Source organism: Ammodytes marinus (assembly GCF_949987685.1).
Source record: "Ammodytes marinus genome assembly, chromosome: 20".
NCBI classification, from domain to species: Eukaryota; Metazoa; Chordata; class Actinopteri; order Uranoscopiformes; family Ammodytidae; genus Ammodytes; species Ammodytes marinus.
In genome coordinates, this window is record NC_137224.1 from 10,487,817 (window position 1) to 10,507,455 (window position 19,639).

The window sequence follows — 19,639 nt, forward strand, 5'->3', positions numbered from 1 at the left end:
GCTAATGCAGATTGTGTGTGGGTGTGTGTGTGTATGCGTGTGCGTGCCTGTGGCTGTGTCTTTGTCTGTGTCTTTGTCTGTGTGTGTGTGTGTGTGTGTGTGTGTGTGTGTGTGTGTGTGTGTGTGTGTGTGTGTTTGTGTGTGTGTGTGTGTGTGTGTGTGTGTGTGTGTGTGTGTGTTTGCATGCAAGTGTGCATGTACGTCCATCCATCCATCCATCCACCAGTTTGAGTGAGTGTGGTATAGATATAGTTCTTCTTCCCCCTGCCTGCTCTGCTCACAGCCACTACAGCCCCCATATACTTTGTTTCACAGTAGGAATTTCAATGTGCCTGAAACTGTATTCTCCCCTTCTGCAGAGAGCGGTGACACCTACCAGAGGCAGGTGCTGTCCATCTTCAGCATTGCCTCCGGGATCTGTCTCCTCGGAGTGGCGTGTATGGCTCTCTACCGCCGCAACAAGTGAGTAATGCCAGCCAGCACCACATTAGTAGAGTGTGCCCCTGGCTGTGCAAAGAGAGCACTTCACTATCATGGCATGGAGCCCAGTGAAATTCTGAAGTGTGAGTCAGCAAAACGATGTTTTAGCAGGGGCATCAAAGCTAAATTGTGTAGGATGCATTCGGGGGACAGATACTCATGTAAGATTTATTGGTAAAAGTGGTTTTCAGCCAAGCAGGAATTGTCACAAAGGGCTTCACGCAAAGAACAAATATACAAATAAAGCGAAAGCTATAGAGAGGAAGTTCAAATAGATTAAGTGTTGGGTTTACATGTGTGCCACTCGATAAGAGGCGACCAGGCAGCAGCAAAGCAAGACGCCAAAGTCAATTACTCACCGCAGGCAAGGAGAAAGAAAAGGAATGTAGACAGTGAAAAGTAATGGCAAAGAGTAGAGGGGGGAATAAATGTATGTTTTGTTGATTGAATTGGTCCCCAACAAGTATGGGCTTTATTTTCAGCATTGTAGCGCTGTAAGTGGTGCAGTGCCCATTGGCAATTCTGGAAAACCCTTGTGGTCTTGATAACTTTTTGATAAAATCCAGGAGGAGATATTTACTGATGTTGACAAAAAGTGCTCCAAGCGTTCTCCAGAATGGCTTACTCCACATCAGAGATGATTTTGCACGTCTGTAGAAACCTAGATTTTTAATTTATACCAGTTATTCACAGAGTAGGTTAGCACAGATGCATTCTGGATTCGGATTTTGAGATAAGGGATTTACCCTTTTTTTTATTAGAAGAAAATAATGGTTATAAAATGTAGTTATATGGCGGCATATGAAATGGGACTATACATCACAGTAGTGCTGATGCTTACCAAATATCTACCATCACTCACTGATTACCATGGATTGTCGATTAGGAAATTAACATATGTTTATATGGTATCAAATACCATATTTTAAAGCACTGTATGATGTGGTTAAGCCTATATAAGTATTAAACATGCCCAAGTTTAAAGACTCTGCCAATGAATACATTTTCCAATAGTAGGTTTGGTTAATTATTCTGTAAATCCTCCCCAAAACCATATGTGGGTTCCGGTTTTGGTTTTGTTGTTCTTATCAACCAGTTCAGTCTTTTTGCTTCGTAAATTTTAATATCTTGTCATGTCCATCACTTGAAACATTTATACAGGCCTCGGCTGCAGAGAGAGTTTAGCAACCTAGAATTTCAAAAAATGAACATTTAATGGTGAATTAACATTTAATCCAAAAGTTTTAGGCATCATTTAATTTTTAATCCAATCAAAGTTTAATCCAAATTGAAGGAACACTTGCATATTTTATATTTAGCATGGCTAAAAGATGCCAATTTACTTTTTCTTCCCCACATTTTGTTTGTTCATAAGCGCTTTATAATTGAGTAAGAATGGAACAGATTGGAGGCAATTAAATGGTATACTGTATGGGACCAAAAATTGAACGGCTATTTCAGAAGACTGGAAAGTCAGCAGATGTATAATTAACAACCACCGAGTAATGTGTGCCAATGGGTCACATTCACTGCACGCAGTCTGGGATTATACTGTATGCATGCACATTATCTAAACATTAAAACATAGCACCAACATGTTTCTTAGAAGCGTCCCTCTGTAACATAAGTGGAAACTTTCTCTCTGGAGATATTTTGGGGAAAATCTGTCTCTTTCTTTCTTATCGTTCTGTTCTCGGAATATCATCACAAAGGCATGTAATGGATGTTTAACGCTACATTGCCTCGATTAAATTGTGCCTGACATCTTTTCTCCTACTGCTATTTTCGTAGCCGGATTAAACACTTTTTTCGCCCCCCATGAGACCTTGAGTTACAGCTCTTAGAAGAAAGTCCCAAATTGTCACGCTGCTCATTTTCACAACGGTCGACATAAATGTTTCGTAGTTTGGAAAATCAGAAGCCCTTAACTTAATTTTTGGGTGAAACGAGGTAATACAAATTGTGTATTTCTACAATGAATAATTGTAAAGTGAAATCCTGTGAAAAGGCTACTCACGGCGTGTCCCCTATACAGGATGCCTGTTTTTTAAACACAGAAAAGCATGTGTCTGGAATAAAGGAAAACAGGTCAATATTAGGAATGATCACCTACCTCGCTTTCACATGCGTGTACAAAGAGTGTTTCTAGTTCAGATCAATGAATGGACTAGAAACTGTTCTCAGCGTGTTTCATCATTAATGAGAAAGCACAAAATAGCCTAACCTTTACATATAGCCAATAAAGACAGACACTTCATGTGAAGTAATACCACCACCATGGTTATTCTTCCTCTATTCATTCATTTATTTCATCTTTATTTAAAAATAAATTATAATAATAAGTATGATACATGATACACACTAATTATAAAGTGTCATTAACAATATTTTTCAAATAAATGTATCGTCTGTGTCTGAAAAGGAGTTGGAGGAAGCCAAAGCTTATTTATTCCCACCCCCTTATTCAACTGTTCATGATTATCTCATTTGAATGTATCAGCTTTTAACAACTATTTACATAATGTGCATCAATTCATACTCTCATTATAGTTAAAGCCTCTATCTTAACTCTGTATTGTCAACAACACCATCTCTTGTTTCTGGATTAACCTTTTTTTATTGAAGTCATAATAATATTGGCAATCTTTTCCTTCTCCACAGAAGACACAGAGAGAAACTCCAGGCTCATTTCTCTGATAGCCGCAGCCTGAGAGACTGCGGTGTCAACGCTTCTGGCCTCATGTCCAAATCCACTCCCAGGCAGCAGTACAGCCTTCAGCTCCAAAAGGTTAGTCTAAAAATGACCGCATCCGCTATCATCAATGTTATCGCTTTCATCGTAATACATGTAATACGCCTCTACAATCAGAGTCGACAGGATGATGTACGATGTGTGTCTTAATCATCTCACCACTAGCTGAAAAGCTTTTTGTTCACACTTTTATCTGACATGGGGCGTATAGAGACAGTGGGGGGAATTATGTCTTCATACCAAATGCATCATGCGTTATACAGGAGATATCTGCTTCACAATGACAGATTCCTGTGACAAACGGGCAGATTGAAAAAATTCTAATCTGTGGCGGACCAGGGATCCTGGATTCACACATGCAAGCGCAGCAACAATACTGTGTAGTAGAAAAATAATGTTAAATGGCCCTTTGCTTGTGGGTAGTTTTACCACTGACTATGCCAATGCCTATAGGACATGCATTTGCAAGTCTCAAGCCTTTTTCTAGTAACGTATTTGCCTTTTGAGCTAAACAATTGCAGCAGGACAGAGCCGTTGATGCCTCAAAAGTCTCAGAGATGAAAAGTTATGTTATTACGTGAAGAAACATCAAGACTTTTTAAAGGAAAAATGCTGCGAGCCAAATGAGGAAAAAACACCTCATTCGGGATGCTATTTCTCACAATAAAGTCTTCAACAAAAACAAACTACTGGTTAAGATAAAAGAAATGTGAGAATGTATACGGAAGAAAGGAGGTAGCTTCTAATGAATGAAAGCACACAGCCTGGAGAGGCAGACACAGCAGGAGAGAGGGAACTGAAGCAGAGCAGGAGCAGTGTAGGATTTATAGACAGAGAACAGAATCCTAAGGTAATTGCAGCATAATGCACACCTGTAACGGTCTCATCAGAAGAATGCAATCGCCATGATGCATTAAGCACTTTCCCCTGGATACACCCGCTTTGTTTGGGTGTTAGAAAAAAGGCTTGCACATTATATGACAGTTTTTTTTTCATCATGCTTTTTTTTCTTCTTGTTCATTCTGATGTCACTGCATTACTTACCACCTCCCCCCCCCCCCCCTATCATGTGCCTGCGCTAATGTGCAACATCTCTTTAAAGATGTGGGAATCTTTAGGTGTTACTCGTGCTACAAAATTCAAGAACACAAACATGGCCTTCACATCTTCTGCAATTTACTTGACTATCACTTACTGTAGATATGTAAAAGTGGGAAACGTGCATACTTTAACTATGATACAAAACAGGGTGGTACACTGGTTTGATAATCAACACATGTTTCTAGTTTGGTCTGGCGTTGCATAAAAATTCCTCCATTCAGGTTCAACTGCAGGTAATTTCTGTGGTAATGCTTTTTTTTCTAAACATAACATGTACTGAGGTTCTTTAATAATGCAACGGTACCTGGTGTCACACACTGAAAACAAACACTCCCCTCAAGCTTGCCCCACCCACAACCACTGCAGTTGGCACAATCCGAAAAGCTTTTAGATAGTGCCATTGGAAATTATGGCTTTGAGCGGGTTGACAGCTCAGAAGTGGTGCAGCACTTGATATTAATGTTGTAGCTGTTTAGTGGGCTTAATTAAATCAAAACTGAATTTTCAAATAAGCTGGCTGGCACACATCACATGATTGCACTATGATCTGCACAAGAACCACAGCTCTGTAACTGTAAAAGAATAAAACAAATAAAATAAAAGAATCCAACTTGCACCAAATCAGCCTTTGGCACATGGAAGTCTAGTGTATTGTATTTAGGTTAGATGCGGGCCTATTGTCCCAGTGCACAATAGCAGGCTATTATAGTAACACCATGACTTTGAGAATGTGGTGACAGCTATGTGTGAGGGCTCAGCATGTAGCAATGCCCTGTAATCAGCAACAAACTGCTCTCAGAGCTGTACACACAGGGAGGAAGCAGGGAGGAAAAGACAAAAAAGACAGCAAGAAGACAACAACACTATAGGCTATATGAGAATAGTGTTTCTGTGGGATGAGCTGAACAGACCATGGAAAAGATTACCAAGTGAAACCTTTTTTTCTCCCAGGATTTGACACAGCGACCTCCCCAGATCCTCTGCTTCTCTCTCCACCCACTCCTCTTAGCTTGCTACCATCTTGGGAGGAGATGACATGTGCCGTGTGTGGGTGTGCATTCCTACAAGTTCTCTGTTTTTTTTTTCTTTTCTTTTTAAGGATCAGTTAGACTGACACAATGGAACATAGCAGAGTTCTCTTAAAGAGGTTACAAAACATGTGTTGTATGCTGCATGACTGTACTCATAGCATCAGAGCACAGCGGTTCTTTCGGCTGTATGCATTTGTGGCAGAAAAGGATGAGCGCAGTGAGCCGGAAAACATAAAAGGTTGGCTCTGTCAAAACAGGTAGCGCAGAGGAGGATTTTCGGTCAGTGTCTTCCATATCATCCCTATAATAAGCCGATGCACGACTCCGGCTGTCTTCTACATAACCCAAACATGTCACCTCCCTGAAGTCAGGCCTTTGTAGACCAAGACATTTACCCTTAAGGTGTGCTGAGTAGTAATGCAAAGATTATGCAGCATATGCTGACATCACTGCTATACAATGTCTGCAGCGATGCTCCAAGTCTGAGCAAAGTATAGAAGTTACTTAACCTTTGCAACCCTTTTTTTTTAAATTAGGCACCTGCACTTCCTCTATACTATGGGTGTGCTTTGCAGATCCGACCTATTAAAAATCTATTTTCTCTGTGCACCTGCCCCGAGCACATGCATGCGGCATATTTGTATGTTTTTTCGCTGTGTCTGTTCCATTTGTGATTTGCAAATATCATCTTTGCCTATTTGCACATCTGGAGACATCTGTGTGCAATATGTTCACTCCATCTGTCATTCTAAGGTTAAATTGCAATGTGAATTGCACACGCCCCCGCACTTAGCTCCGAGTGTGCATGCCTGTAAGTAGTTAAATGGGAGCCATATATGATAGTATGACTAGTCCCAGGGCACTTTTGAGGCAAAGGGGAAAAACCCAAAGAGAAATGTATAATTGCATAGTTAAACACTTCCCACCTCCTCTGAGGGTTGGATCAACACTTCTCTGGCGTATAGAACTGTGTCTTAAATCAAAAGATAGAGAGGGTATACACACACCCATGAGACAAACTGCACTGAAACTGACATGCACCAATGTGAAGGAATAGGGGCACACAGACTGGTAAAGCCAAGCCCAAAAAAAATCTAACTCCCAATTGCCAGAAGCTGGGAGTGGTGGTAACTAACTAGTCTAGCCTTACTCTAAGAAAAGACAGAGAGTTACCCTTAGGAATGATGCCAAGCTCTGGGAGGGAAAGATGTGCTGTATGAATACTTCATGGGGGTAGAGGATGGTAAGGGCCACAGAACAGAGACCTTGTGTGCCAAAATCCACAGAAATATGAGCATTGGTACAACTGGTAATTAGTGAATTCCTAATCTCCTCCTGAGTGTTTTTGAAAATTAAGACAAAGTCTATGAAACTAAGTGTCTTGAAGTTTGAGGTCTTTATCAGCGCTTTAAAAATGTTTCAAGTGAAGGCACCCTGCCATCAGGGAATTAACCAGGGTGCCAGTATGAAAAGAAAACGGAGGGAGAATATGAGTCACTTGTTCATTCAGCAAGTGTTGTGACAGGAGTATGGGGATGAAATGAAAGATTAAAGGAGGTTGCACCATTATAATAAAAGGACAGGCCAGTGCAGCCTGGCAACTAATAGTTGTTGGAAGCAGTTACATACTGTATGCAAATGTGCATAATTCTGAAACATCCGAATAACGTTTTGATATCAGGTGGAGCCAAAATGGCCTTGGCTATCCATAGTTGTGTCTGGTCTCTGCTCAGAGAGGTGACACAGAGCTGGCAGATAGATTGTCCTTCATGAAGAATGCTCAAATATACCATTATACAAAGTTCAGGACCTGTGATTTGATGGTAATCCAATGGGGGATTAAGGCTGCTCTGAATGCATAGATTTACCTTTCTCCTTGTTATGCTGTTGACGGTCAACATATTGATAGATTTCTGTGTTATTCTGTCAGGTTCATGTTTTTTTTTCTTTTTTTCTCTCCCCTGTGTCTCCCCTTGAAATAAATCCACATTGCGCTGTGTTTATCCAGGGCTTTCACAAGTGGCATAAAACAAGGCAAAAGTGAGATAGGAGGGAACAAGTGAAATGGGTTACGCCATGCAGGTCTGCCGTTGTCTGCCACAAGCTATTTATTTTATCCCTTGACATAGATATCATCCTCCACAGGAAAGTTTGCCAAGGCAATTTCTCCAGAAAGTGAGGCGTTCTTCTGCACCCGCGGGGTATTTGAGAGGGTGGCCAAAATGATCCTATTTTCTTGCACAACCAGTGAACAGCAGTAGCGGTAACAGCTCCCTCTGGGAGTCAGGGCTGTAAGGGAGAAAAAAAGCAGCTTATCAGGCATGAGGACCCTGGACCAGCTCTAAGTCACATGCAATTGCTTTAATGATGTTTCGACCAGACAGACGGAGAGAGAGGGCAGAGCAGGAGGCACTGCAACAGAATTATCTCATGACTTAGTGTATCACAGGGGGGTTCTTGGGGCATTTATGGCTGCTGTGCCAGTGCTCTGTCTGGGGCCTGTTGTAAGATAATGGTGTTAATTTTGGATAAGAATAAAGGGGATGAATTGAGGGGGGGGGACTTCTTTAGGAAACCATTAATGTAATCTTGTGTGGGATTAATTCTTTAGTGCGGCGGGAGTGCTGTGAGGTGCCGCGGTGGAGTTTATTCACAAAGCGTCCCCTTCCTAATCTGCAGTTTAAAATGTAAAGTGTAATTAAAGCCACTCTGGGTCCGGGCTGAGGGCGTATACATCAGTGGGAGAACATCCTCCACCTGACGGGGGACTTTGACCTGAGTGAGTGGGGACTTGCTGTCTTAGCCACATGCAGTATCCCCCAGCATCATCATTTAGAGTCCTAAGCTTATTTTCCTGTGTTAACTCACATAATCGCTTACACTTGAACGTTTGCACTTTTTAAACCATATAAATAATGAATCCAAGCTGAACAGTAATAAAGGGGAAAGAGAACTGGGACTTCTGGGCCTAGCATACAGGATACATTCTGAGGCCACAATTAATATGTTTCACCGCTTACCGAAGGCTCTTCTTCTTCTTCTTCTTCTTCTTTTTTTGCAGAGCTGCAGTTCTCACGGATCGTCTCTTAAGGGTGGCAGCGGGGCACCAGGCACATCAACAGTAACCCCACCTATTCTCAGCAGAGCTCTGTCTAAAGGGAAACGCTTCAGGTGAGAATGGGACACACTCTCATTTCCAGGCTCCGCCGTTTCATATCTTTCACTTTCACTCTATCCAGTTATAAAAAGGCAGCCAAGTGAGAAAATGTAATCATCCCGCAATGTGGTAGAGTATATAGATCTCAAAATAATAAAAAGATCATTTGTAAAAAATAAATAAATAAATAAATAGCAAGAAAGATTTATGGTGATTGTAAGTGGGCTAATACTGTATATACATATATCTTGTGTGCATTGCCAACGCTGAGCTTTGCCTGTGTGTGCATATCCTCAGATGGAATGAGACTGTTTATGGGTGTATTAGCAGCTAAGCGTGTTTGATGAAATAAACAATGAGAGACTATCAAAATAGCCTTGATTCTGCGTGGCATCTCCACTAAATTGTGAAAAGTGCATGCTGACTGATAGGAAAGAGCATATATCGAAGAGGAGACATTTTCTGTGCAATACAGTAAAACAGTGATTCAACAAAATGCCTCTTGTGCTGTCCTGCAAATGACAGAAGATTCAACAACATTTACAGCAATGTGCTACCAGGGATTTCAGAAGTGGTGGTGTGTTTTGTGATCACAGCAATCACCACCAAATGTTGGCCAATTTAAATCCTCAGAAGAGCAGGTTGTAGAGCGCGCTACAATGGCCCAATGTGGGATGTTTACAGAAAAGCTCCATTGACTTTTAGGATTCGGTGTGCATACACACATTGACAATTAATGACATTCAGCCCATTCAATGTGCCAGAACTCATTTCCCAAAAGTGTATTTTCTCCCAAGCACCTACTGCACTCATTGTCAGAAATCCCTAAAAAAAGTGTTTGATTGCTGATACATGTCTACCTTTCACTTCACATTATGAGGGTGTCGAGCAGCATTCACAGCAACTGTGGATACGCGCGTGGTGGTAACTGTGCGTTGCTATGTGCATTACGCAAGCTTCCATTCTTATGTAGCAAGGGCATAGAGTACAGAATGTCCTGTGATTAGAGGCACCTATGTTTACCGAGATAATTGGGAGGGGTTGCAAGTGCATAGGAGGGAGTTTTCAGATGTCAAGACGACTTTAAGGTGACACTATGAGTGAAAACCTACTGAGGCAGCAGTCACTATTAGTTTTAATGGACCAGTTGATGTGTCACAGAGGAAAAAAGTTTTTCCAAAAGGTTGTCATGTGTGGATGTGGGGATGCTGCCAACTCGTCCAGGCTTTTATACCCGCCACAGTGTCATGCAATCGCCTTGTTGGGGGGCAGCTGACAGTCAATCATCTGTTCAGCTTGTTCGGGTGGCACGGCGGGGGGTGAAAGCAGACAGTGACGGAAGACGTGGAGATGCTTTCAGCTATTGACCTGAGAGACTGGACCACTCTGAGAGCCATCAGGAAAAATGCCCCGTGAAAAACACGTCAATATGAGCCATCAATATCGCTGCAAAAAGATTACCTGGGGTATCATTGGTTTTATCACTGGGGGTGTGAGCAGAGGTGTGTGCGTATTGATTCACCTAGAGCTTGAATGCAGAGTGCTATAGACATCACATACATAATTCAGAATAGTGGCAACGATGGAGATTAAAAAAAAACAATGTGGATGCTTTAAAGTTTTTACCCAAAAAGAGTAATGTTTTTAACCACTTTAACAACTTTTTTAGACAAACAGCAGTGTGTTAAGCTATATGCTAACTTTAGCCTGCTAACAATGACAATGTAGGCTTAGATGCTTATAGCTGGTGTTATGTTTACTATGTTCACCGTCTTAGTTTATCGCACTAGTTTTTGTGAATTTGTGAATGTTTGATTGGAATGGTAGTTCTGCAGGTATTTGGTCATTAACGACAAATAAAATGCTTGACCTCATGTTGGTCATTTCCTCTGATTCAAAAACTAACTTTGTTTGTGGGGGATGTAGCTATATTCTAAATGGTCACATTGAAATGTTCTCACTTTGAGCTTATTTGTACACATGCCAGTTAGGAAAAATAAACAAATCCATCATCTTGAACCAATAATTTCCAATGTTCATACTTCCTGAACAAAACTGACCAGCAAAGCTACCTGTGTTCTACCTATCTCTCAGGCATTTTCCCCGAGTTGCTTTGCCAGCAAAATCTGATGGAAATAGCGCCGTCAAAGTCAATGTATAATCATAACGCTGCAAGTTGTCAATCATAGTTTTCATTTGTGCTATTGTGGAATGTGATCAATCACCGAGATTCCATTAACATGATTGGATTACAAGGAAAATTGTAGTATCGCGGGCTAATCGATATGCTCAAGTCGAGTCAGTGAACAGAGATTTTCCTTTGTGCTGAGTTGACAGATGCATAAGAAGTGCTGTGCCAGGGTCTCCTGCTAATTATGTGGGAAAAGGGTGTTTAGGCCTACTCCATTCATGTACAGTTTCAAACTTTCAAATCTGTGTTGAATTACTCTCACAGCCAGGCTAACCCATTTCAGATCAGGGGGCTGTAGGATTATTTGAGATAAGCACCCCGCCTTACAGTTTTAGACCTTTAACAATTAACATTTAATAATTACAACAGCCTTGTGATTTTTTTTCTGCACAAAAACATATTTACAGTTTGCTTTCCAGCTTTCAGGTGATCCATAATGAAAAAATCATTGCTAATAGCTAACAGAGCTAACTTAATGGATCTTTATTCATATCAACCTTTTTACAACATCAATCGATAGAAATTACTAATGCTGGCAAAGACTAGAGACAACATTAGCCATGCTTATTGTTCCACAGCCGCATATATTTAGAAATGATTATAGCTGATAGTTTTTCCACTGTGTTCCAGTAAGCTATCAATTAATCACCTATGTCTACTGGCCATTTAGTTTACTGCACGAATAACAAGGAACGAGGGAGTTCAGTTTAAGGACAGGCTAGATATTAACATTTAGACATCTTGAATCTAGGTCATACATAATCATAGTTGTAGCTGCCACAATGCCAAATCACTCAAGAGCTGCTGAAATCAAGCTGGGAGAATTTGTGTCACTGATTTCTGCTGCTAGTGTTAACATTCAAACACGTTCTTCACCCCGAAATTATAACCATGCCATGATTTGTTTTTGTGGTTCAGTTAAATGAAGACACTCAATTGACCCATTGTTCACAACAGAAGGCTGTAGCAGGTGACCAAAGAGGTAGCCAGAGGGCTGAAATGCATTCAAATAGACTGAAAGTTTTCCCTTACAGTCCGACACGGTACGGCCGTATAGTTGTTTGCCCTCGCATGTTAGTGCACTGTAACTTTGATTTGCATTTCATGTCATTGCTGTTTTGCCGCAGAGAGTCATGGATCCTCTTTGAAGTCGACCACCTACTGCTCACTTGACGATTCAACAACAGTGTTCATGGGCAACAAGCGCTGTTTTTTTTCTAAAGACGCCCCCTTCTATCCTTGACAGCAGCAGGATATCAATATTAAATGGCTGCGACCCCTGAATTGAGACACAGCTATAGTCACATGCATGTGCCCTTGAGCTTCAGCAAACAGGTGGTACATTTGAAGAAGTACACAGGAAGAGATGTCAAATGTTCCAGAGGCACTTGAATTTGTTCCTGTTCTTTGTGGCATTCATTGTCCCCAGAGGTGAATCAAAGTGATTTTGTTGATCCTCTGACTTTTCCCCTTTCAGAGCCACAATTAGGTTGACATTTGTCTTTCCATAGTGAAATATATTATTGACCTGTATTGGATGGAAGGTCGCAAAATACAATTTCAAAGTCCACAAAGGATGAATTCTAATGACATTGGCAATCAACTGACTTTTAATTAAGCCCCATCATAAGGTCAAAATTTGCAATACTGTTGCTAATGACCAAATACGTGCAAAAATGATGACATTCCCATTAACCTCATCTGTACTTTGTGATTAGTGCTAATTAACAAGTGTTAATATCCTAACAGGCTAAACTGCTGGACCCGGTAAATATTTCCTGTTAATTGTCCGCATGCATGCCAGCATAAATTATTTTAACGGTTATGTGTATTGTATTGCTGACTGGTTAATTACCATTCTTTTCACATGAATCTGAAACCCCAGTCTGATGCCTTACACTTCAGTACTGAAGACATCAATGCACTAAGTCAATTGAATTTGGATTATGATGCTGTTTTCCCTCTCAAACATCAAGCAGAAAAAGGTCAATCCATTGCAATCCTTTCTACATGAATGAACACAGGAGATGAAAAACATCAAAAGAATTTATTGAGTGTTTGAATTGATGTAGCTTTGTATAGCAAAACAAAGTGTTAACTCTGTGATTAATGTCCTTTTTGTGTGTTTTTTTAACTTTTATGTAACAGGAGTAGTTCCCTTTCACTCAGTCCCGCCCGGCAACGAAGGGAGACCAGTTACTTTAGGACTCCGCCCATTTCCAGAGGGAAACACAAAATAACCACCAATCTCATCGATGGATCCAAGGGGGCTGGCCATGTCTACAAACACTTGCAGGAGGATGAGTCAACAGACATGGAGTCCATGAGGAGGTGACACATATTCTGTCTCACATTCTGTTAGTTTTTGTAATGTTTGTTTGATCCCTCCACGAGGTCAGATAGCCTCTTCAGTGAGATGGACCCCTAGAATTAGTGGAGGTTAAGTTGGAAAGGCAGAAGGATGATTAGGGGAGAAATGAGTGTGGTCCGACTGAAGAGCTCTCAGTTCAAATCTGTGAACTGGCTCAATATGAAATCTGATCCAGGGGAAGTAAATGAGATCTGATTGCACCCTCTTTCAACTGGGAATGTCACAATTAATTACAGAGATAACACTTGATCCCAAACGCTCAACACTATCATGGTGCTGGGGAAGTCCGAGATATCAGTCCGTGTGAGTAATCCTCCATACACTTGCCACTGCGCTGTTGCCTGTCAACATACAAAATGCTTTTTTTTTATCAGGGTTTAAAATACAACAACAGCACCAAAACAAATTAACAGATGATACAGGAGTCATTTTCAAGGTGTCCATAATGGTTTACTTTTGCTCAAGCATTACACGGAAAGCGTAATGGTTTATCATATAAATCCATTCTATTTTTTGGTCATTTTCTAGCTATACAGGGAGCCTTTACTGGGAGACCGCAGCCTTCTAGAACAAGCCTACGATTTGCAATGGATTAATTTCAGGCGTTTACAAATCTCGCATTTCCCTCACGCTCATCGTGCTGTCGTGTAAGGACAGCCATGTTGCCCTATTTTCGTGGCTCCCACAGCTGCTGCCGCTGTTTGAGGGGGCACCGAAAGCAGAGGGCTTTTGGCAGAGCCACCTCTGTGCCTGTTGGCTATCGGGGAAGCTTAAAATAACTCACACTTTTGAAAAGTACAGTCTGATGATCCTCACTGGAATGGGTTCATAAAAAGGTAGCCAGATGTGATATCCTCCCGGGCAAGTTTGATACCAATGGTCGTCGGGCGTCCTCGAGGAAGGGTTAGACGATCCATGTAGGAACGGTTCGCTTCTCTTTCACATTATAAATCAAATTGTTTGTTCAGAGACATCTAGCAAAGCTGGAATATATTAACACTGTTTACTGACATGCTTGTTTTCCTAAGCAGAATCATGCATAATGTCAAGCAGCTCCACTGGCTTTCTCACTTAAACTTTGTTTTTAGCTTTCATTTACAGATGCAGTAGAGGGCATATTAAAGCCTGAGTACGGCAGTCCTGTTTTGCATACGACTCAGAAATAGCCTAATTTGCTGTCAGTGTGTGCAACTTGAGCGATGGCACTGTTATCAGAAACGTCTGCCATTGAAGCGGTGGTGTCCCTGGTGCATTCCGCACACTTAAAAGTGCCTAGCAGTGTTCCCATAAGCATGCCAACCTGATTGAGCATTAGAGTGACTTGCAAGATACACAGTGAGATGCCAAATTCTTCTTCTGACCTACTTCCATAATTTACATTTTTAAACAAAGCTCCATGGATCTCAGTGGCTCTTTAAACTGGTTGTCGCCGAGAAGTGATCCTTCCAGTTTCACTCTTGAACACTCTCACATACACACGCACGCACACACACACACTCACACACACACACACAATAACAAACAAACAAACTAATAAAGAAGCTAATGAGAATTCTATAAGCTATAGGCTATTAAATCTAACACAGCTTATTGGGGCGTTAAGGAGCGGGAGCTGAAATAAGAAGGGCTCCTCATCTTCTTTGGGGATACGATTGCATTTGTATAGTTAAACAATTTAGATCTCATTAGCCTCTGATAATACCCCCGCTGATCCATCAGAGTGTATTTTCGCCCCGGCCTTTCGGGAGGCTTGGAATGACGTATCATTTCTCGACTTAGCAGCCAACGGTACAACAACAATCATCAAGCTTATATAGCCACCTCCTCCCTCTGGCTGGCCCCCACCTCTCCCCTGTTGTTGCCATGGATACACCCTCTCGTCTCCGGGAAATGAGAAACAGGAGGTGTGAGGGAGAGAGAGAGAGAGAGAGGGAGAGGGAGAGAACGAGAGAGGGGCAAGTGAGGAAAAGGGGGAAAGATTCTGCGGGGAATAACGAGAGTGTGGCAGGCGGAAAGATGGAGGCAGAGACCGCGGCCAGACGGGAAGTGTTCAAAAAATAAAGAAAAAGAGGCGAGAACAGCGCACAAAACACAACAACAGGAGAATTAGTCTTCAATGTTTCTCCATTTATACGACAACAAAATCCCCCCAGAGTGTTGTCTGTGTCATTATACAGTGTCAAAACAGTTATTTATCTCCATCGCAGACAAGGAGAGAATTTAAAGTACATTTTGATCTGTTTGGATTTACCTCCAGCTTGCCTTTGCCCCTTCTAATACCGAGGGGAGGAGTGAGTGAGTGGGGGGAAAGTAATTCAATTATTCAAACCTGGTTATGCTACAAACAGTCTCCGAAGGCTGACAATAACACTGGCTGCCTGTCTCCCAAGGCCGTGCCCGGGCGAGTCTAAATGTGAATTGAGTCTTAAGTAACAATATCAACTCGTGTGCACATTCGAACACGTACGCAAACTCACCCACTTGACTCCGGAATACGTCGCTCAGGCTCTTGCTGTATCATTTTCTTTAACCAGACAGGATGCCTTTTTTTCAAGCTCGCCAGCGCCGACTCGTGAAAAAACTCATTGTCACGAGGAATATACAGTACATGTATCCTGAGACTCTCACACCCACCCAATACACACCGACATTCAAAACCAGATCTCACACCTGTCAGACAAGGTGCGTGTTCTGTGAGATTGTGTCATGATGAAACCTATCGATGGATGAAACAGGCAAAGATTTGTTCTCCAAAACGTGATTATATCATCTTCACCACATCCTCACAAGAGCCAGGGTGAGGAATCCTTCAGCTGTGTTGCTGAGGCCTTAAGTCTTCAATAGGACACGAGAGAAGGGGATTTTTCAGTTACACATTCAACGCATTAACAATACAGACTGCTCGTGCCCAAGGATTATAAATAATTACACAAGATTAAGGATGGAACAGTACGTGATTAATAATAATTGTGTTGGTGCGAGATGATTAAATGTTTGTTTTGTTTTTTGGAACTGTGTAGAACAATAAGGGGGGAATGAAAAGAAAAGGCATCTTGCGATATCACCCTATTCTATAATCCTCACTCGCTTTTTATCTTTCAGGAAAATGGGTGTCTTTCTAGGACAAAAAAAGGTCACACTATAAATGACTCTTCATTTCCCACTAATTTCCATTTTCTAATCTCATTCTCTGTGCCTTTAAAGGTGTGATTCTGCCGGCGGGAGAGTGGGCGCACTCCTCGGCAGGACGTCGCTCTCCAACTTCGCCGCCAAACAGGGATGGACGGAGGTCCCCTGCACGCGCCTGGACAATGGAACCACTATCATCCCGCCTTCCTCCCTGCGCACTCGCTCCGTGCCCATCATCCCTTCGCTCCAAGCCTGTGACCTTGAGGCGGGGAAAATGGAAGCCAGCGACCGGAATCAAGGGGGGCTCCTCAAATGGCAGCCTGGAAAGTCAGCACTAGCCATCAGCGGTTCTCCTCCCTCTCTGCTCTTCCCCTGTGAGACTGCTGTGCTGGCCCCCGGTGTCATCATGCAAGTCAGCCCAGTGAGCCCTCCTGGCACCGCCGCAGCCACCAAGGCTACGCTGGGGTCGGAGCAGAACCTCGACTCGGCGCAAACAACACACTGCTCCTTTGAAATCACGGTGGAAGTGGCGCAGGAATTAATACAGAAAAGCCTTTGCGTCCCCACGAAGGCGTCTCACGCAGAAATCAACAGTAGTGGCACAGACACTCTGGAGGCTGAGGCGGACGTGCAGGCTTGGGAGGGGAAAAGGGTCCAGTATTCAGGCAGAGTTCAGCCACACACAGGCAGCTGGAGCAGAGGATGGAAGGCGGCAGGCCAAAGAGAAGCCCTTCAGGGACAGTGTCGAGGTCAAGAGTCCCTGGCGTACGGAGGAGGGAACGCAAACTGCTCCATCATGGCCACCAAAGGACCCAGCTGCAGAGGAACTGGAAACGCTTCTGTCAAGCCCTCCGCAAGCTGATTGGATTAACTCTGTAAAAGCTTCAAAGACACTGTTTCACATGTACTGTATACCGTTGCTGGTGGCACACCGGATGGTAAGCAGGTGGGACCATCTGCGTGCGGTCACACGGACCATAAAAAAGACGGCCGTGGATTTTCTTTTTGAAGGAACATGAACAGATGGAACTGCAGAGGGGAATACTTATTGACACAACAAAAGACGTTGAATTATAAAGAAAAAAGAGACAAATAAACACACATTGTGAATAAATGTGACTAAATAAGGACAACAAAAAAACGTGACTTGAGTGGGAGCCTGACTTCAACATTGTATTGAAAAAAAATGCCACTATTTAAAAGGAGCTTCTACTTAGAAACCAAAATAGTGTGTCATCTCTATGTTGTTTCTCTATTGTAAAGAAATGAAATTATATATGTCATATAATATATGTCATATAGACGTATATATATTTGACTACAATTGTGACAAAATAAAGACTAAGACAACAGTGTTAATTAAGGGTTTTACTCATCTCAATCCATTTATTGCTATACTTGATCAAATGTATGTTGACGCTTGTGTTCGTAAACGTTTTTTTTCCTTTGCAGAATGATCACTATGAATACCAAAGATGTTCAAATCCCATCTAACTTGAAATTTGCCTCATTTAGGAAAAATGTAACGTGAGTTTTCCCCTTTATCGCCATGGCAACAGACACCTCTAGCATGCATTTCTTCAGGGAGAAATCAATCATGCACCTGTTGTGCAACTCTAAAATAGCAACACTAATTAAGAGTAACTCATTATTTCTGCCTCAGATATAGGAAGTTGGTCTTCAGGTGTGATTGTGTGTGTGTGTGGGAGGGTCCATTGGAGTCAATGAGGGCAAAGAAGGTGCAAAAAGAGGGAGAAAGTACTACCCTGAAATTATCTTCTCTCTACTATACTTACTTTAGAAGAGCAAAAAAGTTTTTTCTGAATTTGTTGATAGAGCACCACCACTCTGTGGAGAAAAGGTTTTCTCAGTCAATGCTCATTATTTCCCATGATGCACTATATTTAGTATCCATAGGCTATAAGCACAAAAGATCAACTTCTCTGTTTTGAATTATAACAATTGCCATGAGGTTTTGTGGATGGAAAGGAAGCACAGCGGCATACAAGCCGACTACGTTTCTTTATTTATGCCTCATTTGTGTCGGATTCACTATATCTGAGTTTCCGCCCTTTTGGGTTTGCAATGACTGCTGGCAAGGTAAGTTGTACAGGACTTACAAATGGGTATTACCAAGATTTCTTCATCACTGCACTGCAGAATAAAACTATCTTGAGACTATAAGAAGGTTTTTGAAGATTAAAATGAACTTCATTGATCCCCGGGGGGGAATTGAGCCAAGGCGGCTGTGGAGGAAAGATAAAATTACCATGAATAGAAAAAAAAATTTGGGGACTAAATACACACAGTCAGTGACAGTCGGCTAGACAGAATTCACCAGACATTTCACTAGACTCTAAGAAGTTTAAGGATTTACAAGCTGTTTTTACTCCGCATTGCAAGATCACAAAGGGAAGGTGGGAAAATACAAATGAATACCAAATGAATGGAGAAATCTGAATAAGTGGGAGAATGTCTACTTCCAACAGGCATAGCTCAATGGTTTGATACATAGGGGAAAAGTACGTGAACGATACTGTATATGCTGTGCTCTTTATAGTCACTGGACCCATATTTTTAGACAGCTTTTTCAGTGACGATCATCAAACATATCAATTTAAGTGAATATCTTCAGGAAGAATGGTGTTCATCCCTTTATAATCTACTTCAAGGAGCACTTAAGTTGTCTTGGAGAGTTCGAGACACCCATCTCTATGCACCACTGCCCGATCACAGTAGAATATGTCAGATTCAGCTGCACATATGCGCATCATTAGCCGTTCTTGATGTTAATAAATGTTAGCAATATGTACATACATCTGTGCGAGAAGTTACTCTGTGTGGAGGAACGGGTGGCAAGGAAATCTACATGTAAGTACTTTTGCTAACTTTTAATTATTTATCAAATTATAGCAAGAAATGATAGCAGGCTACAAGTTATATATCCAACAGGTGACCCTACAATACAGTGGTTTATATAACCCAGGATCCCAAAGCTCCAGAAATCACTGATGCCCTCTAATGGAAACCTGCCAATAGTGACACAGCTATAAACTATGTTATTGCCTTCCATGTAGTGCCTTAACCTTAAATCAAGATTATAACAACAGCTGTAGTTTTAACCCATTGTTAAGACCCTTTAACTCACATAGCATGGCTGTTGTTGTTTTTTGCCACTGCAGGCAAACTGTTTTTTCCATAAAAAAAGTCTAAAAACCCAATTTACATTTCTATCATGGCACCAAATGGCGCACAGGCACAGAAAGCGAATTGCTGCCGAATGCAGTGGATCATTCAGCAGCTTAAGAGCCAAATATTTCCCTCGTGAATTGGAGTAGAGAATAAAAAACAACCAAATTGACTATTATCGTCGTTCGCTATAGCTAAATGAATATCGGGCTCACATCCAAACTGCACAGTTGTTAAA

General features: G+C 41.8%; 1 protein-coding gene across 1 annotated transcript in view; it reads left to right on the top strand.

The window, feature by feature from the left end:
- nrg3b (neuregulin 3b) overlaps window positions 1-17,074 on the top strand; it is a gene marked incomplete at both ends in the record, with an annotated part of 188,821 nt that extends 171,747 nt beyond the window's left edge. Inside the window, 5 exons of the mRNA XM_080048466.1 lie at window positions 360-462; window positions 3,142-3,268; window positions 8,426-8,535; window positions 12,861-13,043; window positions 16,288-17,074. Coding sequence (XP_079904592.1) covers window positions 360-462; window positions 3,142-3,268; window positions 8,426-8,535; window positions 12,861-13,043; window positions 16,288-17,074 — 1,310 coding nt within the window. The remainder of the gene's footprint in view (window positions 1-359; window positions 463-3,141; window positions 3,269-8,425; window positions 8,536-12,860; window positions 13,044-16,287) is intronic.
- Between the last annotated feature and the right edge of the window lie 2,565 nt (window positions 17,075-19,639).